This window comes from Limulus polyphemus, unplaced genomic scaffold (genome assembly GCF_000517525.1).
Source record: "Limulus polyphemus unplaced genomic scaffold, Limulus_polyphemus-2.1.2 Scaffold917, whole genome shotgun sequence".
NCBI classification, from domain to species: Eukaryota; Metazoa; Arthropoda; class Merostomata; order Xiphosura; family Limulidae; genus Limulus; species Limulus polyphemus.
Genome location: NW_013666527.1, coordinates 101039 through 126658, shown reverse-complemented (window position 1 = coordinate 126658; position 25620 = coordinate 101039). Strand labels below are relative to the sequence as shown.

Sequence of the window (25620 nt, the reverse complement as noted above, 5' to 3'; positions counted from 1 at the left end):
AAACTTACTGACATAAATTCATGAAATAGTAGTTCAATAAAATTTTGAATGCAAGTCAACAAGCGAGATGACATGGCCTTTCACCTATGACTCGTCTCAAAAGGGTTAACAGGTATGAGTTTCTTTAAATTCAAATGTTTTTCACCACAAAGCATTCTCTAAGTATTAATCATGACTCATTTATCTGAGCAGTTTTGAGCATAATAACATGTGCAAACCTCTGATTGGAGATTTTTCTTGGATTTCTCCAACTTGTCATTGAAGGCTTGAACCTCTTCTAACTGATGCTGCATGGACTCTAGATCTCTCATCAATTTTTTTTTCTGGTCTTCTAAAGCATTAGTTTGTTCATCACTTTCATCAACTTTTTTCTTTAACTCATGAACCTGTTGTTAATCATAAATAAAATACTTTAATGTATGTTATTCTCTGTGGAAGATAATGCTAACAAGTGACAATGACTAGCAAAAGAACTGGCTATCAATAATTGTTTCAAGTATTTATCAAATATTTGAATTTTGACACATTAAATATAACTATATATCAATAAAATTATAATAAAAACTTAATGTACTTACCAAGATAAAGAAGGATCTGTTTCCAATATAGTTAAAGTGATGAATTATATTTTAGTGTAAAACATTCTCAAAAGATGAAATATTTAGATGATATTTACCCAATTTGTTTCAGATTTATTCACCATATCATAAATACTTCATTTAGTTCCTCTTAAATCGATTCCTCTATATTTTTTTTCAGGTTAAACCAATTACAAATCACTGAGATAATTCCACAAAAATTTTCTCTCTTTCATTACATCAGTAATATATTTGACTTACTTGGGTGGTTAAATTTGATAACTGTTTTTCTAAGTTTCTTTTTGCTTCTTCTTCAGTCTCCAACTGCTCTTGCAAATTTTCATAATCATTTTCCAACTGTCTAAGCTTAGAGCTCAGGGCTAGCTTCAGTTTGGTTTCTTCTTGAAGAATTTCCTAGTAGTCAAAAAATAACAACAAGAAAAGAACCTTTTCATCATCAATGTAGTACTAATAAGAAAGGATCAGTCACCAACTGATTATTAACTGACACTACACTGACTCATGACTTAATAACTAGAGTAGGGATATATATATAATTTTAATAATAGATAGAGTCAAATGTGCAAACTTATAATAAAAATTGAAAAATTTATTTCATTTAAAAGACCAGCTAGCTAGCTTAAACCATCAGGGAATTTATATGTATTAAATGTTTTCTAAACCTCAATTGCTGCAATCCATTCATGGCTAATTTTTACTATTATATTACTAGCAAGAGAATAGCTTGAACTACTATAGACAAAGTTATACAGAACTGATTATTTCAGGTTGCAGATTCACCTTTGGTTGTTGTCATTTTGTATAATTTTCATAAAATTTAGTTTTTTCATTAACAAACTTCTTTTTTATTGGTAGCCAATCTTGAAGTAGCCGTAGTCTGTTTTGTCCTTTCAGGATAATGCTTTTCTTTTCTAAACTGATACAGTTCAAACTACAAATATTCCTTTCTTCAAAATTCTAAAATTTGTAACTTACCAGCTTTTATATAATGCAATAGAACAACTTAATATTTGAAAGTCCTGTATTGTACCCTCTCCCAGAAGGGGTCAGTATTGGTGCCATATACATTTGCAAATCACCACACTTCTACTGAATTTCAACAACACCAAGATTTTAATTTGTGTAATCACAGGCCATGAGGACAGATAAGGCAAAATGTTTTGATATTAAAATTATTACCATTAATCATAAACAATCTTCTGTATAACTTACAACTATCATAAATATAATTAAACCCAAAATAAAAGTCTACAATGTACAATTATTCATAGCTAACCAACAATTAAACATTTTAGTTGTATGAGGAAGTTTAGATCTACTAAGAACATGCAATACTGTGCTTGCATCAAAATATACCAAAAAAGAATTTTGAAAAATTGTTTCTATGTAGTTAAACACAAAGACTGAATCCCCAATTTCAGAATTATAAACCCTTAAGCTTACTGTTGGGTCACTAATGAGCCATTTATCAAATAAAGTCTCCTAAGTTAAAAAAAAAAAATTAAGTTCATACACTTCTAGTCAAACAGATATCTGTCATAACATACAAAATCAACTGGTGGCTGTCTAAAAAAATTAAGTAATTAAAAACATTTAGTAACGGTGAAATAATTATCCTTTATAAGCAATGCTTATTATCTTCATAAATTCCAGTGAAATGACTTTGAAATAGTTTTCAGAAGACAACAAAAATAAATGCTGCTAATAACCTGTGTTTCAGAAAGTTGACTTTCAAGGGTGCTGGTATATTTGGTTGCTTGATTAGCTCGAGTCTCAGTCTCTTCTAACTGACAATTAACAGCTTCAAGCTCAGCCTATCAAAAGATTAATCTTATTGTTACTAGAAACTAGAAAATGCTTATAAATCATAATTTATCGTAGACCAAACTTGTCAAGATTACTTATTTTGATGATTTAGCTTTTTTTTACATGGAATTCAAAGGCAAGTAAATTAAGCAAATTATAGCATAAATTATTTAGTGTAGATGATTTACCATAAGAAAACACAGGTTTAAGAAAAAATAAATAAATGCAACAACAAAAAAAAAAATTATAACCTGGGTGCTTTAGAAAGGTAGTCCTTCCTTCATCAAGGGCAAACGTTCAAAAGTGTTTGGATTATAGTTTCTCATTTTTATGATTTTCCATAAACTTAGTTTAAAGTTTAATAAAAGAAAAAAAATTGTGATACTTGAAAAAATCTTTTTTTTTTGTATTATACAGATGAACTTATCTTACACAATTTTTCTACAAGTTCTATGGACTGACCTATTACCTAAAGATAAACATAAAGTTAAAAATTATTCCAAAAAGATTTTTCACACTTTTTTTTCTATCATTGACAAAATCCTACAACTGAAACTCTATATTCTTCATGTTCAGCATACATCGACTTTTATATATTATTAACACTGGTCTATTTAAGACAACAATATTACTGAAAATTTTCCAATAGGAATCATTTCTACTAATAAGAAAACCCAGTTTGAACATCTTAACATTCTGTAAACTTTATTGGGCAGCTTACATGTTTTAGATTGTTCTCAAGAAATTAAATGCTTTTTATGATACTTTACAGGAAAAACTTACTTGGAGTTTTTGAACACGCTCAATAATCTCAGCTTTGTTTTGTTCCAAATCTGTCACTTTCACTGCCATTTCTTGCACATTGTTTTCCAACTGTTTCTTTTTTCTTTCAGATTCCTGTCGTGCTGCTGCTAATGTTTTTAACTCACTGGTAATGTTCGAGTTCTCCCCTTCTAAATTAGCTTTAATTTTTTCAAGACCTGCTTTAGCCTAAAATGAAAACAGTAGCTAAATTTTATTAAGTTTTGAACTTACACATTTTTTTTTTTGTTTCACATGAATTGGAGGGATTAAACGTCTATGTACTTTATATATATATATATATATTGTTGTGTCTTATATTTTAAACAAACATTCTACCTTATTATTAATTCTTTTTAACATAGAAATAATGAGCACAATTTTGTCTATGTTTATCAAATAAATAGTCTGAAGTGGGTTTTAACTGCATAAAGTAAAACTCCATAAATCTCATAGAACGTTCTTTTTATGGAATCAATAAAGCTGCACAATTCTTTGTTAGAAAAAATTAATTAAAGTAAAGATGAGACTAGGAAACACAAAAAACATGGTAAGGGTCCTCATATCACAGATGATTCACACTAGGATGATTAAAAACACATAATGCATGAAGAGAAGACCAACTATATCAAAAAGAGTAACCTAGACTATGACAATTAGCATTACTTACCATCTCTGAAGGCCTATCATTATGCACATAATTCAGTTTAGAAAGCCAATAATACTAGATGACTCACCTTTCTTGCTGCCTCCAACTGATTATTAAGTTCCTGAATAGCTTGGATGTGCTTTTGCCGAAGTTCAGTAATTTGGCTGGCATGAGCAGAAGCTTCTTCCTCAATAGTTTTTTTCAGCATTACTACCTCTTGTTCCCTTTTTGTTCGTAGGTCCTGCTGAGCAGCAGTGGTATCAAGGGAGTCTAACAGTTCATTTTTCAAAGCTTCTAGTTCCTTAAAACAATAGGAAAGTTCCATAAAATATAACACTAGTACTGTGATACTAAGTTTTTTTTTATGAAAATATATTATACAATATGCTATACACTGTATTTGCTTATTATGTTGCAAGTAAATAAATTAAAATGTAAATATAACTTTTTTGTTTACCTTCAAAATAAAATAACCATAGGAATAAATATCATTGTTCATTTTTTAACAAAAATATAAATATTTTAATAACACTGAAGCACAGGCATTGTTAGGCATTGTCACACAGGGCTTGTGTCCTGATTCCATCTGACAGTGCCCTGAATCCCCAGTAGGTGTCTTGAAATATCAGAAAAGGAAACCATGATTGATATCATACTGAAATGACAAAAATTATAACGCCTATGGGCCTGAGCCCTAAATCTTTTAAGCACTTTGTAACACCTCTGCACTGAAGTAAAAAGAAGAGTTACAATATGATTTATGACCAAACTCACATACGTCAAATTTCTTCAATTATTGCTAAGATTTTGGTGTCTGTGTTCTGAGACCTCTTATTAATATTTATGATGCAAAAATATCACACAAAAGCAAAATATAAGCTGTTAATTTCTTTTACATATCAGTGAAAATGAAAAAAGTACAACTCATCCGGCAGTCTTTCAACAGTGTGTAGAAAACATTTATTTACAAAAATAAATCACCTCATTTAGATCTCTCTTCTCTCTTTCTGCCTTTGTCCTTGCTACCTTCTCAGCATCAAGATCTTCCTGCAATTCTGTCAACTGATTCTCTATCTCACGAAGGGCCTTCTGAGCTTGAGCCTTGGCTGCAGCTTCCTCATCACACCTAAAAATTAATATATTCTATGGTAGTAAAATGACATTTAAATATGACAAATGTCTTATACCAACATAACATATTCAAAGGTTTGAATAAAATGAATTAAAACAGAGTACACATCACAGCCAGTTTAAACAAATGTATGATGCATCATAGTACGATAATTAATTTAACATGTGAAAACTATAAAACAGAGTACTTTGAAACAAAATAGGTTTATATAGAGACCTGATAAAATATATTCAATAAACAATATTTAAGATTTGTCTGTTGCAGATGATTAGCAACAAAACAATAAAAATGTTATAAATTTCTAAATTAGAGATGACAACCATTAAGCCAATGAAACTATCAAGATTTGCTTGTTACATCAAAATAATGATAACCATCTACACTTCTTTATTGTAACTGACAAGCACTAAAATAATAATAGTTGTTAAAACTTGTCTGTCGCAGCTGATAAGTGCTATCTTAATAACTGTCAAGATGTTGGAACAACACGTAGGTTCAAGAAGTGTTAATGTAAAAGAATAAAAACCCTATAACCCGAGCACTTTCGAAAGGTGGGCTTTTCTTCTTCAGTTTACCCCTTAAGAAGAAAGGTTCACTTTTCAAAAGCATTTGGGTTGTATGATTTTTATCATTTTAATAACTGTCAAAATATGTAAGTTTTATGTTTAAGTTATAAAACAGTGCATATGGATATAACATTAGATAAATAATAAAGCAAACTTTTAGCACCTGACAAGTGATTGGTTCAACTCTTCCTCTTTCTTGACAAGTTGATTTTGTATTTCTTCAACTTCAATTTTTTTTTCATTCAACTGCTCTTTGACATCATTTAGCTCTGTTTCTAATCTTCGTTTCACTCGTTCCATCTCTTGCCTGACCTAATAAATATCAATGATTTATAATAGCCATCAAAAATAAAATTTTGGTATTTCTTAAAAGTGAAGACAAAACAAACTGCAAATGTCACTTTCACAGTTTGAAACATTGTATAGTGTTAAAGTATACATGAATGAAAAAATACTTAAGAAATATTTTTATGATATGAATAAATATATAAAACAGAATATTTTATTATAATAATATTACAAAGTTTAAAAATGACACACACAAAAAAAAAGTTCACAAATTTGAAATGGATATCTCACATGCTGTTCTTTATGAAGACGTTCTTCTAGTTCAGAGATGTTGGATTCATACTTGGCCTTCAGCTTTCCTAAGTGTTTAGATTTCTCTTCCTCCTCAGCTAAAATTTGAGCCAAGTCTGCCTGATGCTCCTCAAGAATTTTCTTTTCCTTGACAAGCTAAAAATTCCAAAAATAAACTATATCATCATCAAATTAACAATTTAGACATTCTGCCTATTGCTGGTTACTTTTAACTTAATCAGTGTGTGCATAATACAGAATGAATAACTTATTTTAATAAAATTATAAATACTGATGTTATAGCTCCCTTACTGTGTTAGATGAAATAAACAAACTACTTATCTTACACATCTCTAATCTAAACATCAATAATTACTTCAAAGCAATATCAACTGTTACGTCAAACATCTTATACAAGACTACATAATGTTTTAATATGCAGTATAAAAACACACAGTAAACCTTTTGGTTAGTGTCTTCCATAACAGCATAATCTTCTTCGAGTTTTTTAAATTTATTATCAAGGCTAGCTTTCTCCAACTGGAGCTTCTGGCGTGCACCTTCCTCTTCTTCTAACCTAGTTAGAAAACAAAATCACTCTAATAATAGTAATACATAAACAAACATTAAAGAAAAAAATTAAATAAAGAACTGAGAAACAATGAAAGTGTGCAATCTACGTCACTTGACACAAAAACAGTGAACAAGTAAATAGGAACTAGCTGTTTTGTAACTTTTTGTCCCATCTATAGATTGTTTACTTACATAGTGAAATGTGATCAGGAAAATGTACAGGATGCTTAAAGTCTTTTATCATCTTCTCATTTCAAAAAACCTTTTCATGTTTTCCCTACAAAACCTAACTTGTATCCAGCATAAATTATCCATGTATGAAGTGCAGCTTTAATTTCTCCCTTCATTAAAAAATACTACTATATATCAAAAGATATATAGTAAATTTGTGGCTATCAATATGATAAATTCTTAAAATATTTTGACTTCACTAAAATTTGAAATCAAACTAGCTTAAGAAACACTAAAACTTTGGTTTTTACAATAACCTATTGCTCCAAATGAAAAAAAAAAATCTTTAAATAAAACCTACACGTTAGGTACTATTCTATATAACCATGTAGCAAAAATCAATATTAAAAGTTACTTTAATCATGAAAATCTTACTGTTCTTCCAAATCTTGAATTGTTTGTTGCATTTTCTTTCTCTCTGATGACAGATTTAAGCTTCTACTTTCTTCTTCTTCAATACGTGTTTCCAGATCATGCAGGATTTCTTCCAACTCTTGCTTTCTTTCCAGGAGACGAAGACGACTCTCTTCAGCCTCAGCACACAGCTCTGTTTCTGCCTGTAGTTGTTCTGTCAGCGTGTTCTTTTCCACTATCAGCTTCATAATAATTTAATCATTTATAATAAATGATCAACAAGTAAATTACATCTTTTTATAATCTCATGTGAACTTAACAACCTGTACAAAACTGACTGCTTTGGTCACATATGACAAAAAATCCACATCACAATAATAAAACCCTATTTATAATATATTCTGAATCATTAAATCACATCATGTAGGATATAGATGTTCATCAGTACTTACTTGTTGGAACCTTTTATCAAGCTCTGTAGCTTGCTGCTCTGCTTTTTCCATTTTTTCTTTTATGTCTCTGAGTTCTTCTTCCTTTGCATTTAACTTTTCTTCTTGTTTAGTAACTTGTAGGAGAGGCTTGACCTGTTTAAAGACAATTATGTTAATCATACACTGTGGAAAAGTAAATTCTTAAACCTTTAAGTACTGATACAGAATGTTTTAGACCTAAACAGGAAAAAAGCAGGATATTTTCAGCTTTCATTTTTAATGGTTGAATACAACATTTCAACTGCATCAACAATTAACACTATGTGATGCTTCCTACCTAATTTATTTCGCATAGAAAAGTTCACCATCAGTTTTTAGAATATTTATCAATCTGTTATATTAGTGTAAACAAAATATCACAGTAACTAACCTTTGTGTACAATCTCCACCAGGGCCAATCTCTTAGCTTCAAGTATGAAGCACAGTTTCTCTGTAAAATCCTCACAGCATTGAGTTGTTGGAGCCGTCTCTGATAGTTTCTAAATATTTTACAAAAACAAGCTAGACTTTATTACCAGCTGAATTAGTATTCTATAACCTAATAGCTTTTATAAGATATGAAGTTAAATTACTGAAAATGTATAATCCTCACAATAAACATAAAGTTCAGATGATGTTGAACATTAAATGAACCATCTCTGGGTTTGCAAAGTTTTACAGGTGCTTTGCGCAAATAAATATTTTGGGTCTGAAATACATTACAAAAATACTTTCCATTATTATCTTGGAATCAATTTAAACATTTAGTAAATTTTACCTTCGAGCTACATATCCACGACAAAAAGATTGAAACTGGATTAGGAGGTCAGATATCTTCATGTCACGTTCTTCCTCCAAATGTGCCAGTACACCTGCTCTGAAGAAAACCTTACCCTGACCAATCCTATAAAGATTAGGGTCAAGGTCAAGTGCATGTATCTGAAAATAAAACAACAATATAAATGCTTAGACTGAAGAGCAAGCCAACAGTTTAGGAACATTATTGAAAAGTATGTAGATATCAATACAAAACAATGGTATTTACACAAAAATTATGGCACAAACATAACACTGAAAGTAAAAAGCTAAAGCTTTAAGACTTTGGAACATAGAAAACATAAATGCTTAGGCCAAGCAACTAAATAAAAATGTAATTTTGTGAATCTTTAGATACGAAACATAAAACAACGAGGCCAAGTTCCAGTTACAAACAGTGATAAAACATGGTAGCAAGATAGTAACAAAGTGTATGATTCACTTAATGCAAATGATATATCAATTTGAATGTAAACATAAATAGAAATATTTCAGTTAAGCAAAATATTCTGATCTAAAAAGAGTCTCATAAAAAGTTGGTCAAAGTGCTATTCTACTGAATTCAAATTATCTATACAATATTTATTTTATTTGAAGAAAGTCAACAAAATTCTAACTTACTACTTGAATTTTATAAGCATAATTATTTGTTTTTACTATTTTTTTTTACTGTCTTTATTCAAAATGAACATCTTACTCTCAGGACATCTTACCATTTTTTCACAAGCAAGTTTACCATCCATAAAACCTTTTGGAATAACATTTGGTGTCAGCAATTCATACCTATATATAAATCAGAAATATCTTGCATAAGTTTTTTTTTCAAAGTGCTTTACCAATAACAAGCTTAAATATAATTATATATATAAAATCTATATGATTTATTAGAACATGTAAAAGCATATATACTGGCTGATATTACTAAACATGATGATGTATGAAGAATTTTTTAAACCAAAGATGAGTGTATAATTTTTATGATCTGGTACAATTTCTTTGTCAATGCAAACAATAACATCATGTAGATAAAATTTAAGAACTTACATTACTAGAGATATTGCTAGCTGTCCTTCAAACCTTTGATGTAGAGTTGAATATATGTATATTAAAATACATTAGCTTGATGTTTTGTATAAAGTGTATTTTTAAACGTTAGAAGTATAAAATATTCTATCACTTTGAACTCTTTACTTATATTGATAAAACACTGATGGCATTCTAGAAATCTTATCAAAAATATAGAGCTTCAATATCAAGTTTATTATTTGAATATAATTCCATTCAAAGGTTTGGAAGCAGACACATTTTTGGAAATAATATGAAAAGTAAACATACTTATAATCAAATTGATAGGTTAAAGTAGAAATAAAAAATAACTTAATGAAATGCTACAAATACAATCATAGGTTAATTATTTTCACTTAAAACATTACATTAATCAAAGTGACCAAAATGTACTTTAACTGTCTCACTATGAGCTCAGTTGGTTCAACCTAAAAATTGACCCCATATTGACCTTTAGAACTTTCATACTTCTAATATATTTTGTGTATCTTCACAAAATTTTGCAAGCTTTCAGTAAACATTAAGCCATTTTTAGACAAAAAAAAAATCAGAATTTTGAATGAATCATTTTCACTAAAAATTTCTCCATGAATATATGATATGGAATCAAAGTTTTGACTGCTATGAGTGAAAATTGATTTTCATGTTAGGATTAGAAATGCTTTTCTTTATCTAAAAAACCTCAAATTTCGTTTGTGTAATCTCAAAAACCTCCTAAATAAAGTTCAAACATCTTTTTCTTCAGTAAAACTTTATAACTTATCTGTTAATACAAATCTTATACATAAATAATTTCTAGTAATTGTTTACTAGTTTTTAAAATAAGTTACCTACAGAGATGGAGAGATCATTGTTTGATGTTAAATTGCTGCAAACAGAACATGAAACATTTACAGAATTCCAGATACAATGAACCCTTTAGTGTTGGATTTATTGACCAATGTTTCATTTTCAAATAGGACAACGATACAAAGTATACATCTAAACAATGCTGCAGCTACACCAAAGGAAAGAAACAATGAAGTGTTCTCCAAAACATGGATTGACTACAACAATCACAGACTTATCACCTACACTGGAATTGATGTGGTTGAAATTGACAAACCATGTGAAATCTATGATGACACATAAGGTCACATAGCTGTAGCAATATGTTTATACCACAAAAAGGCAAAGGTGGATATTTTAGATGAGTCTAACAATTAAGTGAAAATAATTCAATTATATTTGCATCTACATCAAGCCAATTATATAATTTAGTCTTTACTGCTATTATAACCAATATTTTAACAAAAAAAAGTGGTAGCAGACATTGTTTTGCAGATAAAATTAAAATAAACACATTTATTACATTTTAAAATTTACCAAAACCACTTAGTGTTACAATATTACACATCACAGATGAAAAATATTTGCTATCTAACTTTAAGCAACTTGATTCTTTTTGAATAAACAATTTAAACATTACTGTATATTACAAATTTTGGACTTATCTATTTAACATTCACCTGACTCACCACTAAAACATGAGTACCTGAACCTGTGTATCTCACCAAACTTAACACTAAAACGAAAGTAATTTCTAGTAATTGTTTACTAGTTTTTAAAATAAGTATGCAATTTAATCCAATGTTCATGGCTGGGGTGTCAAAGTGCACATCCCACAACCTCTTACACAGTGCCATGCAACATGGTGTATATTTGATTTCAAAGTTATCAATTATTCATTTCACCCTATATTACTAACTTAGCAACACTGTGATAGAGAAGGGTAATTACCAGATACATTATACAGGGATACTGAAAAAAAGCTGCCTCTATGCATTTTGGAGGTCGTATAGGTTATGCAAATGCAATATGCAAACTTTATGATGGAAGTACTTTTTATTTTTCATATGAACACCACTTGAGTACAAATAATTTTTGTAACCCATTTGATTTGTACATTTGTATAGACTTGGACATCTTACTAAAAGCTTGCCATATTTCATGTAGATACACATATTGAATTTGGAATCATAGTCAACATTTCTTCTCCAATATGGGATTGGTCATTGGACCAACCCCATAAACATTCAGTTAAAACAGTCTGAAGAATTATCTTTTGTTTTTACCTTTGACGAAATTCTTGGAAGGGGATTCTATTAGGAAAGCCCTGGCGACAGATTCTGATTCCTTCAAGTACTCCATTGCATCGTAACTGATCCAGAACTAAGAGAGAATCTATCTTCCCAGGCTAGAAAAAATTTGTATGTAACAAATATCAAAATGCAACACAATTATTAAAAGAGGTTACACTGTTTTGAAATTATAAGGGAGTTTATTCTTTATAAAGTAAAGCGTATTGAACAAGAATACACTTACTTTTTTGTCATGATTAGGAATGATGCAACGAACAAAATTAGGGTTAGTATTTCTCAGAGTCACCATAAGTTTAGACAGTTGGTCTTTGTAAAGCTGGGCAACTGTTCGAAACATCCCCTTCCTCGTTCGTGCTCCAAACACTGTGTCACACATTGTAGTAGCCCCCATTCCAACAATTTCAGCTAGAGGAAAAATTTAAATCTTTAAAAAATGACCAGACAAAATATCTGAAAAAGGATTTACAATAAAAACAACTGAATATAAGAATGAAACAATGTATATAATGTTCTAGGCACATCAAATGCAAAATCCTGCAATACAGTACCATTGGTATAACTACCATTTTATAAAATGTGGAGAAACAAAATTTCAAGCATAAAAAATTAATTAATTAAATTAAAGCTGTCTCTGAAACAACTTTCATTTCTCCAGTTCCTATGCATTTTCACCAACCTCTGTGTGTGTGTATGTATATATATATATATATAGGCACAGGAGATATGTTTTGATTATAAGATAGTACCATCACTTTACAGAAATATAGTTTGTTTTGATTTAGATAATTTGATATATTATAGGAATAAAACAGAACATTATGAAAAGTTATCTAAAGTATATTGGTAGATTATAAACATATATTTATACAAGTACACAAGTTATGATAACACAAACTTAAAATATGAAGCAAGAAATATAGTTCATTTGTAGACACGGAAGTGACTACATGGGTTTTCTGCTAGATGGTTTTCAGAAATTCCTTAATGCAAGTCGTGTTCTTGTTATGAGGAGAGTACCATATAAAATTGTATTTTATTATAAATGGCGTGGCATGACTAGGTAGTTAGGAAGCTTGACTTGCAATCTGAGAGTCACGGGTTAAAATCCTTGCCCCACCAAACATGCTGGCAATGACTATCAGCCTTATCTCTAGTCTTTCACTGCTATATTATGGATGGCTAACACAAATAGGCCTTGTATAGCTTTGCATGAAATTCAAAACAAACAATCTATTATAAAGAAATGGCTGTTGCTCATACCACAATTATTTTCTAATTTCTTGAATACCCAAAGTGTGAAATGTTTTCAGATTTTTGTTTGTAATGCCATTCAATAGATGATGCAGGAGTTTTGACCAAATAATCCACATTTAAGGACAGGATTCTTTCTCTAACTACCCTAGTATCTTCACAAGTCCAACTTCTGCTGCACTTGTCAGTGCAGTCATGACAAGTAGGCCTTAGATTGCCCTATTCTCCCATCTGGAACCAGGTCAGCTGCACCATGACACATTTTGGTATATGGCATAGTGGAGTTGGTGATTGGTGGATCTATTGAAACATGGGCACTGCCATAGATTTTGAAGACTGTTTTAGAGCTGAGTCCAAAGCAACAGGTGGTATTGCTGCTAGTTTCTTCATTTGCTTCAACATAGGAGTTACTAGAATCAGTTCGACCCACTTTGTCACAGAAACTCTCCATTGCAGACGTTCCTGAAACTCAAGAGGTAATGCATGGGTTTAGTTGCAAGACCCTCGATAAATTTATCTCACCAGCATCACCAGGAGACATTTTCTAAAATACTATCATACATAAGTGGCAAAGTTTTGCTGGGGCTCTAAACTTCAAGCTTTAAACTTAGGGTAAAATTTGCAGTACAACTCGTTGATAACTACACCCCAGTAATTGACTCAGTTCTCAACCTAAAGCTCTAAGGCATTAAATGCCAGACCATCAAGACTGAGCATCAAAGATTGCATGTCAAGTACCCGAGTTCATCCATTCAAAGCAACGACTAGATTGAAATATTTGAGGAAATAGTTCTAATCCTCAGTGGCCATCTACTTAAATACAGGTGGGTTCACCTATTTCATATCACCGTCATAACTACATCATTAAAGTTCTTAGTCCATGAAAGGCCTCATTCCAGTCCTTGCTGTACTTTCAAATCAAGTCTCTACTTGATCAAAGCTTTCTTCTCTCCAACACAAGTTTTACAAGGCCTTAACAATTGCCCTTCCTTGATCACAGTTTCTAAACATTAAAGAAATAATGAGATAAACAGAAAAAAGAGCATGTTCAAGATAATATTCATACCACACAAATCTTTTGATCACAAAACCAAAATGTATCTTAATAACTTAGTCTATGCTTTTTAGGTTATTGACATTTGATGAAAAAATAATCAAGTATTAGCAAAAGAAAAGGTTTTGTAAATGTCTTGCAAAGAATGAAATGAACACAGACAATTAAAAAAGTGTGTTAAATTAAACATACATCTTCATTTATATAATGAAAAGGTGTGTTGGGGCTTTACCTATTAACTGGGTGGTTTTTATATTCTGTGTTAAGTGACTGCAACTAGTTGTTGGAGCAGATAAAAACCACATCAATGCTGGACAAAGACAAGAGTGAAAATAATGATGATACCATACTGTTAGGTCAGACCAGAGTGTTAAGTACAGTATCCTACAAACCCTATATAATACCAAGAATAATAGTGATACCCATTATATGCATTCAAGGCAGATAAACCTGAGAATCACACTAACTTGTACGAGTCCCTGTACTGCCCCTCAAAATAAACATGATTCTATTCCAGGAGGTCATGACAAAGAAAGTGGATCACGTAGGTATAAGCCTTATGGAAATTATGTGGTGTGTAAATTTCATCTGCATTAGAGATCCAGTTTAGAAGGATGTCACTAACCACATGCATACCTAAATAATGACAATCTTCCTAATTATGGAAGAATGCAACTGAAAGTTCTTTCCACTACAATTTAAATTAGCAAACTTCTTTGATGCCATTCACAGGTTACAAGAAACATCTACATTTTCCATAATTCTGTAAGCTAGCTAATTAATCTGTACTCCCTTTCACCTACCATCTTTCCAAATTTGAGTGATGAATGAGTCTTGAGAACTTTGTAGTAATGAGACAACATTCTCATTCAAGGGGTCCATGTTCTTCATTAGCCACTGATTAGCAAGGTAGTCCACCTAGTGGTACAAAAAACATTAAATTTACAGAAAACCATTAAGACTAGTTCTATATATGGGACTTAGAGTTCTCTACATCACAGATTCTCTTTTCAGTTTCAACTCTGGTGAAAAAGGAAAGAAATATATATATACACATGCACACACATAATCATTAAACAGTTAGTCCATCATATAATATCAAATAACGGACTCAAAATTCCATTGATATTATATACATTTCACCATTATAAGAGGCCTAATGGTATTTCTTTGGTTTGCTGGCTCAAGCTGTGCTGATGAGCCTTGAATAGGCAAAACTGCAAGTCCACAGGGTACACCCAATCAAAGAAAGCATTAGGCCTCTACGTCACATATTCTCTTTTCAATTTTACCTCTGGTGAAAAAAGAAAAGAAATCTTTAATATATAATTTACATATTTTGCAAAACTTTACAAACTGCATTAACGTAAGTATTAGCTTTATTGAACATTTTAATTGTTGAGATGAATAACTGATTAAATATAAATACACACATACATAACCGTAACAACCAACTTACCAATATATATACTAATTAATATTCTTCAGTCGCTATGCATTAGTGTATAGTACCCGAGTAAGGTTTTTACCTACAATGAACGTAGTTTAAGTGTGCTTGGAAATTGGTATGTTACTGAACTCATGTTATCGCTGATGTCCAATCAAGCATATTATCACAAGGTAGAAATACATACATGTAAAGAAAATTAAAATACCCAACAAATGTCAATGAAAAGGTTTTGGAGTTATTTCTAACCTTGTGACAAGAATATAGCTTACTTAAAGCAGTAATAAGGCTTTCAGAGAAAATTGGTACTTTCTGTTGTTCACATTTTATTTGCCCATGTAATGTTAAATAAAGCAGATTAAATTATCAATACTGAATGATAATAAATTACTGTGTAATTATTATATGTATTTACCAAGCAGTAGCTTTGCCTTGCATTCCAACCAGACTTGACTACTAATTAAGGCAATATAGCAAGATGTATTGCCAAGACTGTTTTCTGCCAACAATGATTCCTTTCCATTGAGAAAGGCTTTATAAACCTAAAATTGTATGACATACATGTAAAGGGTGACACCTGTTGTAGATAAAAAATGTATGTTAGACATGCTGCAAATTTTTGACATTATAGAGAAAATATTCCATACTCTTTATATTCTGGAATAAATATAGTGAGTTTTTAAGAGTAAAAATAATGCATTAATATACACTTTTTTAATTCTCTGTATGTTTGGTATCTTGTTCCTTTTGCAATTAAAGATCCACAGTGTTTTTAAATATTTCAATGCATTTTACCTTTTAAACCAAGATTATTTTGAACGAAAAAAAAAATACAGCAAAGTGCAACAGGCATGCTTGAATATTTATGCATTATGCATATATTAAGAGTTTTTGAATTTATTCTAATATGAGTTAATAAGTTCCAAAGAAGGCTTGCAATTTCTGATGTAGAGATAGCTTGTACATTTAACTTTATATTTTTCACACTTTTCATTTAAGTAAAGGTTGTGATATTAAAACAATACTAAGTAACTGTTACTATGTGTAATCCAAAAACTTAATATACTATAAGGAAAGTCACAACTAATGAGACAGTAATCATGACATTACCTTTCCAGCATAATGAAAAATACTGAAATCAGATGACTCCCTGAAGTCAGACTTCATGAACTTGGGGTGTTCACTATGTGTGAGAATCATCTTCTCCACAAGGGTTTTGTCTGTTGCTTTAGGAAATAGGCACTCTTCATCCAAAAGAGCAAGTATTCCCATTGGCTAAGAAAAAAATAGTGATTGTATTTATTTGTAAGCAAAACAGACTGATTCTGCAACTATATTAATTGGCCAAATAGAAAACCTTCAAATATCAATCCTACAAGCAATAATAAAAAAAGTGTAAAGATACTAATATGAATTATGCATCACTCACAATATAAAGCTGTACATTTTTGCACCAATCAACTAAAACTTCTTATAACAATAGCTTTCTAGCTACCATGTTAATCTTCCATTCAAGTTTGATTTCAACTACAATCAAAATATTAATCTCATATAATAGCATATTTAATGTGCTACTATAAGGAATAATAAGTCATTTCAATTGAGATTATTTAAGCAAAACTGTAAAATGGATAACAGATTTAGAAAGATATAAAATGTGTATGTACAGTCAAAGTTGTATTTGTTTTAGTGTAAGTGTGGCTACAAAATATTTCCACATAATTCTGTTTGAAAACTACCAAACATTCAACATGACACAAAGAATGCACCAAAATACAGGTAAAACTGAAGTGTAAATGCACAGTGAGAAAATGACAGTAGATTTTTTTGTGTAATTAGAACATGATGTATCTCCTCCTCTATATTTCATGCATTCATACACAAGTCTGTCCTACATTTAACAAGTGACATCATTGAAATTTCCTTGATTGTTACTTTCTATTTACTTAATTGCAATTACTTAATATTAAAATATTTGAAAAATTCACTCAGAACTGTATATCTTAGGATCTTAATGTAACTAAATGTTTATATTATAATTAACAGTTATTGCTACTCTAAATTCTACTATTTTTCTGAAAGCTAAAAACTGGTTTGACCTTTGGCAATTTGATAATTAGATGAGTGCACTGTCTTTTACAGTTACATGTACAGCTCAAATTTTAAATTAAGATTATCAAAACAACTATATTTAAAAGTGTGAAAAGTCTAAACATGCCTTCTCAATGAGGTCAATAGTAGGCTGAAGATCTAAACCAAAGTCAATGAACTTCCACTGTATGCCTTCCTTCTGGTATTCTTCTTGTTCCAAAATAAACATGGTGTGATTAAACAACTGCTGCAGTTTCTCATTGGTGAAGTTGATACATAGTTGCTCGAAAGAGTTTAGCTAGAGAGAATATTTGTTATTTTTCAAAGCATTGTATGTTTATAAGACATAACACACCTGAGGAATGTATAGATATTTATATATCAAAATGAAGTATGGCACACAAATTTAATTTTCATATCACTTCAATAGAGTTTTAAGTAAGATAACATAAAGAATATGTTTGAATACTTAATTGAGTATCATCAGTGAAGGTGTGTGTGCATACATGTGAACATACATATTGACCAATATTTCATCAAAAGTATTACATGTAATGAAAAACAATTTTCTCTAAGTCATATAACTTCATTCAACAGTACATTAACTTAGTACAAACATTTCTATAGATATATATAAATGTAATTTGATCATATGGGATACTAAATGAATATGAATTGATGTAATACTATTGAGACACATAGTTATGGTTTAAGTAACTTGCCACAAAATGAGTAAATATTAATTTAAGGTAAAATCTGTTATGATAAATTATTAAAAGAACTAAATAAAATTTCCAAAACAGTCCAAATTATTATACAAAAAACATTAATCTCTTAAATAAATTCTGACTAAAGAAGCTAAAATGCTTTAAGTTTTAGTTTGAAGACTACATGTTGATATAAAACTTCTAGAATAAAAATAAATCTTGTAATTTAGTATAACCAAAGCCAGACAAGTATCCTATATACTACCAGAATTGTTGTGTTCTACATTCTGATGTTATGCAATATTATAGATTTGTAATATTATTAATAATATTTACCAAATTCTATTTATGTTTGTTTTGATATACATTTAACTTAATATATAATCTATATATAATGCTAACTGTAATATTAATACTTGTATTCACATTTTATGTTACTTAATAATTTTACTCCATGGAGATGTTTAAAGAATGTTAACGGTTACCTCAAATATTTCGAATCCAGCAATATCTAGAATTCCAATGAAAGATGCTCCTTGCCGTTTTGTTCTATCTAAGGAACGATTTATACGATGAACTAGCCAGTGAAACATACGTTTGTAGCAAGCTTTGGCAATGGCTTCTACAGCAAATTCCACCTTATAATAATGAGAGACAAGACTTGCTGTTTGTGAATGATAACAACTTCAGAAATGTTGAAGAACAATCAAAAGAATTTGAAAGATGTCTAACTGAACAAAACTGGTTCATATTAGTCCAAAAAATTACCAGTAAATTATAAATCTAAAAATTTAAGAACATGTTCAGAGAAATATATATGCATCAAATATTGATAATGTCCACTAATGTCTCAGTTCATTAGCCAAACTGAGTGAGTGTGCCTTAATTTATATTGGTAGTATGTCAATTCTTATACTTCAGAGTGGACACTTGTATGCCTTTACATTGGAACCATATTTCAATGCCTTATCTTACAACATGAGTTTATGTCTATCTGTACACAGTTTCACATAAAGGGTTGGAAATATTTTATTTGAACTGTTGGTAGATTAAGTAAAACAGATTTATAACTGAAAATGCACTGAAATCATTGAAAGTATGCAAATAAATTAATATCCTGTAAGATATTAAATGAAACTATATGCAGCAGTTCAGATTCTTAAAATGAAAAACAATTAATTACCACAAGCATGAGTGTAAAGTTAACTGAAATATTTTTATAATGAATAACTAACAAGACTTTTATTTGTTACCTTAGCTTTATCTTGATACATATGTAGGACCCAATATGTATACTTTTGGAATTTCACTAATACAATTGCCTGATTAAATACTTTTGATCTTCAACTAACTTACTAATGACCTTGGAGGTCATCTTTACTTTTATACACAACTGTAACTTAAAACCTATTATTTCTTCAAGCTTAAAGACAGAAGTAACATAATACTGTTTTTACTTCTATGCTACTTTGACTATTAATCTCATTTTCATCATTATGAGCAGCTAGAACCTAAGAATTACAGTTTTACAAGCACATAAACAACCATGATCACAATCATATCTAATGTTTGGTTACATCACAGTTTAACTTACTAGTGTAGTGTACAATATGGAAGAATGTACAAGAACAATAATGAAGAAAAGAAAAAAAGGATGATTCTGAGATATTCAATGAACTATGTAAATTTATTGGTTTAAAGTTAAGAATCAAATGCAATAGTGCATAATATCACAAAGCTTGGTAAAAAATACCTAGTATATAGAATGAGGACAATCAGAAACATGATGTGGAAAAGAAAAAAAGGAATGATCAAGCAGTAAAGCTAATATGTTCAAAGGTCAAATCCTTTCCATGCTGAGATGGAACATCTGGTGCTGAATTCCAGCTTAAATGTCACAAGAAGAGCAGTCCCTAGTTAACAGCTGGTATAGTTTTGCATTATTAGCTTAGTATATAGAGTTAAAATGAACCTAAATCTCCTAAGCTGTCCAAACTCATGAGGTATTACTGGGTTAATATAAAACTGAAAATATTATTAAGAGGGTGTACCCAACTGATGAAACAATGCATTATAACCTTTAAAAGCAACAAGTACATGACTAAATTCCAAAGCAGGTAACTCACCATCTTGATTTTGAACCAATCATGTATACAGACAGTTTGGTTTGCTTTAAAATCATCCCAGAGGGTTTGATCTGATTTCATTTATTATTAAACTAGATCAATACTATCTGGGATGAGTTCAACCACTTAAAGATTGCAAAAATCAACACATCAGAAGGTTACAAGATCTACCATAATTTGGGCATGGTCTGGAATCCTCAGCTCATGTCGCTATTCTAAGGCTGATGCTCTACAATTGAGCAACCAATATTCATGTCCCAAATCAATAACCTCTACCCTGACTATTAGATCATGAAGGCTGCTTTCTACTACCTATTTTTTTACTGACATGTCTTGTTTGCCTGAAATATAATATTATATGATCTGTAATGTTGTTAAACTTTAGTAATATATAAATTTTTTTCATTTGCTAAAGATTAATTATTTATTCTCTTAAATGTTTAGTTATATAATCACCTGTTCTTTTGTCTGAGCTCTGGTGACATAATCTCTACCAACTTTGAGACGAGGTTTCAGAAAAGCTTTGGTCATCTCTGTAACACTGAGACCAAGCAAGTGACTTATCTTCTGAGCAACAGTGTTCTCTGGTAGAGTGGCCTGATCAGAGTTTCTTTCTTGATTAAATTTCATGTTACCAAACAATATCACTGCAGATACCAATCGAAATATACCTGCAGTGCACAAACAAGAGTGTTTCACTCAAAATATACCAAAAACAATAAATTAAAAAAATAAGTCATGTTATATACTTTATATTCAAAAGCTATCAGAAGTAGTTTTATTTCTAAGATTCATTAGTTAATTTGAAGTTTAAACATCAAGTTTTACTTTTAAGTTGTTTTTATAATCATATAATGCATCTGTTTTTGAAATATAAATGTATTACATATATATACACACAAATATTTAGAAAACATTACTTTAAAGACAAATACTTTTAAAATTACCTTCAAGATTAAAATTTCTAATTTATTTACAACAACTGCAAAATAAAAAAAGTTTTGCTGTTTTTCAGAATTTGTAGTGCATACTGGCAGGATTTAGACATTTTGGTAATAGAGTTAAAAAAAAGACCTTTACTCTCTGCATAATAATAATAATAAAAATCTTAATTTCAGCCAATGTTTTGCCGTTGAGGCTTCATCAGGGTTCATAGGACAAGAACTGCTTGATGTTCATTTTCACATCAAATAGTTCATGTACTAGTACTTATGAAGCTGCAATGGTGAAACTTTGGCTGAAATTAAGATTTTTATTATTATGCAGAAAGTAAAGGTTGTTTGTTTTCTAACTTTATTGTCCAAATAAAAATAACAAATAACTTTCAAATAATACTTCCTTATGTTTTTAAAACACATACTTGAGATATTTTAAAGTCCAGACACTCACCACTGACATCATCTGAAGTAAATCCCATGATGTCCATAGCCTTAACAGTATTTTTGAACTCTTGTAAGTCATCAACACCAGTGACAGGCACATTACCATGTGTTAAAAAGGTGTAGTTCTTAAGATCCTCAAGGAGAAACTCTTCTATAAAATGATGAAATACAAAACTGTACAGACTACTTCGTACTTAGGAAAATGACAGACAATATTTCAAATTGATAGAAAACCTTAATTATCAAGAAAAAAAAATTACTAAACATTTTTAGTATAGACAATTTATGTGATTCACAAAGTTTAAAACAATTAATTACATCACAATTATTTTTACAATGCATGTATTTGTTATATAACAAATGCCATGTAGTCTTGACATGTCATCTTTGTAAAACAGAATTAATGTATAATTTATAAAAAAAACACACATACAAAAGTTATTTCCTGTCAAATCTTTACTAACATACTTTCAATTTTATCTTAGGGATAGTATTAGATCAATTGAAAAAACATATAGAAAAATAGTTTTTAAAAAAAGAAAATCCACCAGAATCACTGAGTGCAATCAGTAAAAGTAAGACACAAATGGTATATACTTTTCATTTTTCATAATACTTTACTGACTCAGAAATATCCAGAGAATAAAACTACACAGATATAAACATGAACATGATGGAAATCACTAGTTACAATAAGTTAAAATATTCATGTGACACAAAAATAATTTTAACCTATAATCACAATTAAGTCCAGTTCCTGGTCCAAATCTTGTTTTCAATTACATTTGTCATAAGATATTAGTAGTAGGCCTATTACATTTTTAAGATACTACATTCTTAATCTAGTCCCTTAGGGATTTAAGGACTAGAAGAGTGTATAATAATAGTATTCCAACCACATTATGTTCGCCATATCCATTGCCAATGACGATGTTTCACTCAATCCAGTGCTCATTAAGCAGGCTGGGATACATCAGATATAGAAGTGATTGGAACATTATTTATATGAGCCATTTGAACTACAAGAAGAGTGAACTCTTGAGCTACATTATACCCAAAATACGATAATACACAAAACAAAACTAGTAGGCATTATATAACTCAAGAGTTCACTCTCCTTGTAGTTGTTGTACCTGATGATGCCAGGTTAACCTAGTGAAATGTTGTAACCATAAATATTACACTCTGTATATCTGATAACAAAATACGTTTTACATAATAGGGTACTGCCTTTAATTATTTGGTGTTCTCTTTGATTAATGTAATTTTTTTTACATCTGCATGTAATTTTGTAAGTTATGCTTTCTAATTAGCAGGAGGTATAGTTAGAGAGGCCTTTGTCAGTGAAGTTCTAAGTGTCTTTCTACTTTGATGAACAGCACAGATGAATAACACATTTATGACCTATTTTAACTTTTCACTAAGACTTTCAACATCTACGTCAATCCTGAAGTTACCTTCTCATTATTCTTTAAGTGTGATAACATGTTTCCATGACAAAATTAACTAATTTATCACATAAAGAAAAAATGTCATAAAAATTACTAAAATTATATAAAATTCACATGAAAAGAAATACAAAAGTCAGATCACATAGATTTAAGTACACAAAACTTAAAGTTTGCAATAAACTTACTTTGTTCTTCTGGTGCAGCTCCATTCACAAGTTGGTAGAAAATGTGAAAAGAACGCTCATTACTGGCCTGGCGAATGGCACGTGATTTTTCCAATAAATCTGTTGAGTTACTTAAAGAAAAATTCTTAAGTAATTCTCATTATAAGCAATGAATTTTATTAGTTACAAGCAAAAGTACCCATTCCCAGTGATTGGAAAAGTTTAAGTTAATCTATCAATTTAAAGGACTTTAAATAAAAAAAAGTTAATTGTGTTGCACTCTTGGTTTCACTCAGAGCCAAAGCTCTAAGCTATTTATACACCCATTGCAAAATGTAATTGTTGAGCATTTCAGTCATGGTAAGAGCTGCTCAACAATAACATACAGTAAATCTACATTTTTTATTCTATACATTACGTTTATTTTATTCCTAACAATTTAGTGTAGAATATCCTACATATGAAATAAAATTTGGCATCAACGTTATTCATTCCTGTTCTCCTGGCATTTCACAAGTGAATGCTGAGCTTTGCCTGTGTGTGCAGGTTTTCAAATGCAGCAAAGAAAGTGGCCGCTGCAAACAGGAGACAGATGAACATATGGACAGATACCATGGTTTACAGTATATAAAATAGAACTATGACTATTTTTAAGTATGAAAAATTTTTGTGCTGTAAAATTTTAAAAGTAATTTTTGTACAGTCTTTATAGAATCTATGTGTATTTTAAATGTATCTAAACCATTTTGCTTGCATTTCTTTAACATTCTTTTATTGTAAAATTATGCGAGTAAACACTAAATGCTGAAATGATTCTGTCTGTTAGTTCTTAATATATTACTCTTATCACAGTACATAGATATAAATATACAATGGGTGTTTAAAATACACTTAGCAAATAAATATTAGAAGATTATTTGAGTTTTTAGACTAATGTTTTATGATCTACTAAAATTATCATGCAATGACTGTGTTTGGGTTAACAGAAGTCTTTATATTAAATAGCAAGTTTTCAATATGATTTGATAATGTATTAAGCATAACTTTTTTATCACAGATGTATCAAATGTTGATTCTTTGTCAATGGAAAAGCAACTGTCAACTTCCAATATACAATAAGATTAATGTACAACAAAACACAAAAGGATACATGTTTCAATATTGGCACCAGCAATGAACCCCGAGGCATCAAAATTGATACGGACGAACTTTCCCTGAAAGATGTTAACAGAAATAGATGAAAAATTTGTTGGAGCTTTTAATAGTTACACAATATTTTCTAGAGTGCAAAATATTACCCTTATTACAAGCTAATACGATATGGATTAGCAAAAAGAATGCTTTTGAAACATACTAGTAGAAATAGTATATGTTTTTATACTTTATTTTTAAAAACATTCGAGGCATGAAGTTTTAAAACCATGATACTATATCTTAAAAATCTGCTTACAAATCTAGAAGAATTGTCATTTTTCACAGTTTTGGCATTTCCAAAAGCTTCTAGGATAGGGTTAGCTTGCAATAGCTGTTGCTCTAGTTCTCCCTAAAATGACAACATTAAGGGAGGTGATGAGTACCAAATTCCATTCTAAAAATGTTTATACATTCTTATCAGAGGATTAATAACTGATTTTAATACTGTCGTTGCTTTTTCACAAAATAATGTTCTAAAGATACAATTCTGTCACTTTAATCTTTACAGATATGGAAATCGTTTTTCTTTCTACACATCAGTGCTTTTACACCAATAATTACAATTAAATTATTTTAATGCAATATTTTAATTTCATTTTATTTCTAGTTCAGTAAAAAACTATACTAAAACAACCTGCAGTTTTATTAAATAAATTACTGAATCAGTTATTTCTTAAATTACAACAAAACCCAAGTAGTAAACATGATTTCTGGGTAATTAAAAATAATGAATCTAACTTAAAAACAATAGAAAATTAAAATAAAAATCAACCAGCAGATACAATATAAACTTATGATTTTACTACTTTACTTACAACTATACCACTTAACAATTTGGTAATGGAGATTAATTCATTATTATAAAGATGGAAAAACTAACTTTTACTGCTAACAATATCAAAAATATGTTCAGTTTTTGAATACATAATAACTATATTCATTTTGTATAAACATATTTATAAACAAATAGT

General features: G+C 29.9%; 1 protein-coding gene across 7 annotated transcripts in view; it reads right to left on the bottom strand.

The window, feature by feature from the left end:
• LOC106461222 (myosin heavy chain, non-muscle-like) overlaps nucleotides 1-25620 on the bottom strand; it is an 88560-nt gene that overhangs the window by 24672 nt on the left and 38268 nt on the right. For all 7 annotated transcript variants that reach the window (XM_022388085.1, XM_022388083.1, XM_022388084.1 and 4 more), the window contains 25 exons: nucleotides 24906-24998; nucleotides 24606-24669; nucleotides 23477-23575; nucleotides 21848-21991; nucleotides 20915-21129; nucleotides 18818-18970; nucleotides 17753-17923; nucleotides 16645-16809; nucleotides 14891-15005; nucleotides 12006-12187; nucleotides 11756-11877; nucleotides 9290-9359; nucleotides 8539-8699; nucleotides 8152-8260; nucleotides 7743-7874; nucleotides 7312-7532; nucleotides 6595-6709; nucleotides 6133-6288; nucleotides 5717-5865; nucleotides 4837-4981; nucleotides 3944-4156; nucleotides 3189-3395; nucleotides 2309-2413; nucleotides 840-992; nucleotides 219-386 (listed from right to left, as the gene is read on the bottom strand). In XM_022388085.1, the coding sequence (XP_022243793.1) occupies nucleotides 219-386; nucleotides 840-992; nucleotides 2309-2413; nucleotides 3189-3395; nucleotides 3944-4156; nucleotides 4837-4981; nucleotides 5717-5865; nucleotides 6133-6288; nucleotides 6595-6709; nucleotides 7312-7532; nucleotides 7743-7874; nucleotides 8152-8260; nucleotides 8539-8699; nucleotides 9290-9359; nucleotides 11756-11877; nucleotides 12006-12187; nucleotides 14891-15005; nucleotides 16645-16809; nucleotides 17753-17923; nucleotides 18818-18970; nucleotides 20915-21129; nucleotides 21848-21991; nucleotides 23477-23575; nucleotides 24606-24669; nucleotides 24906-24998 (3627 nt within the window). The remainder of the gene's footprint in view (nucleotides 1-218; nucleotides 387-839; nucleotides 993-2308; nucleotides 2414-3188; nucleotides 3396-3943; nucleotides 4157-4836; nucleotides 4982-5716; nucleotides 5866-6132; nucleotides 6289-6594; nucleotides 6710-7311; nucleotides 7533-7742; nucleotides 7875-8151; nucleotides 8261-8538; nucleotides 8700-9289; nucleotides 9360-11755; nucleotides 11878-12005; nucleotides 12188-14890; nucleotides 15006-16644; nucleotides 16810-17752; nucleotides 17924-18817; nucleotides 18971-20914; nucleotides 21130-21847; nucleotides 21992-23476; nucleotides 23576-24605; nucleotides 24670-24905; nucleotides 24999-25620) is intronic.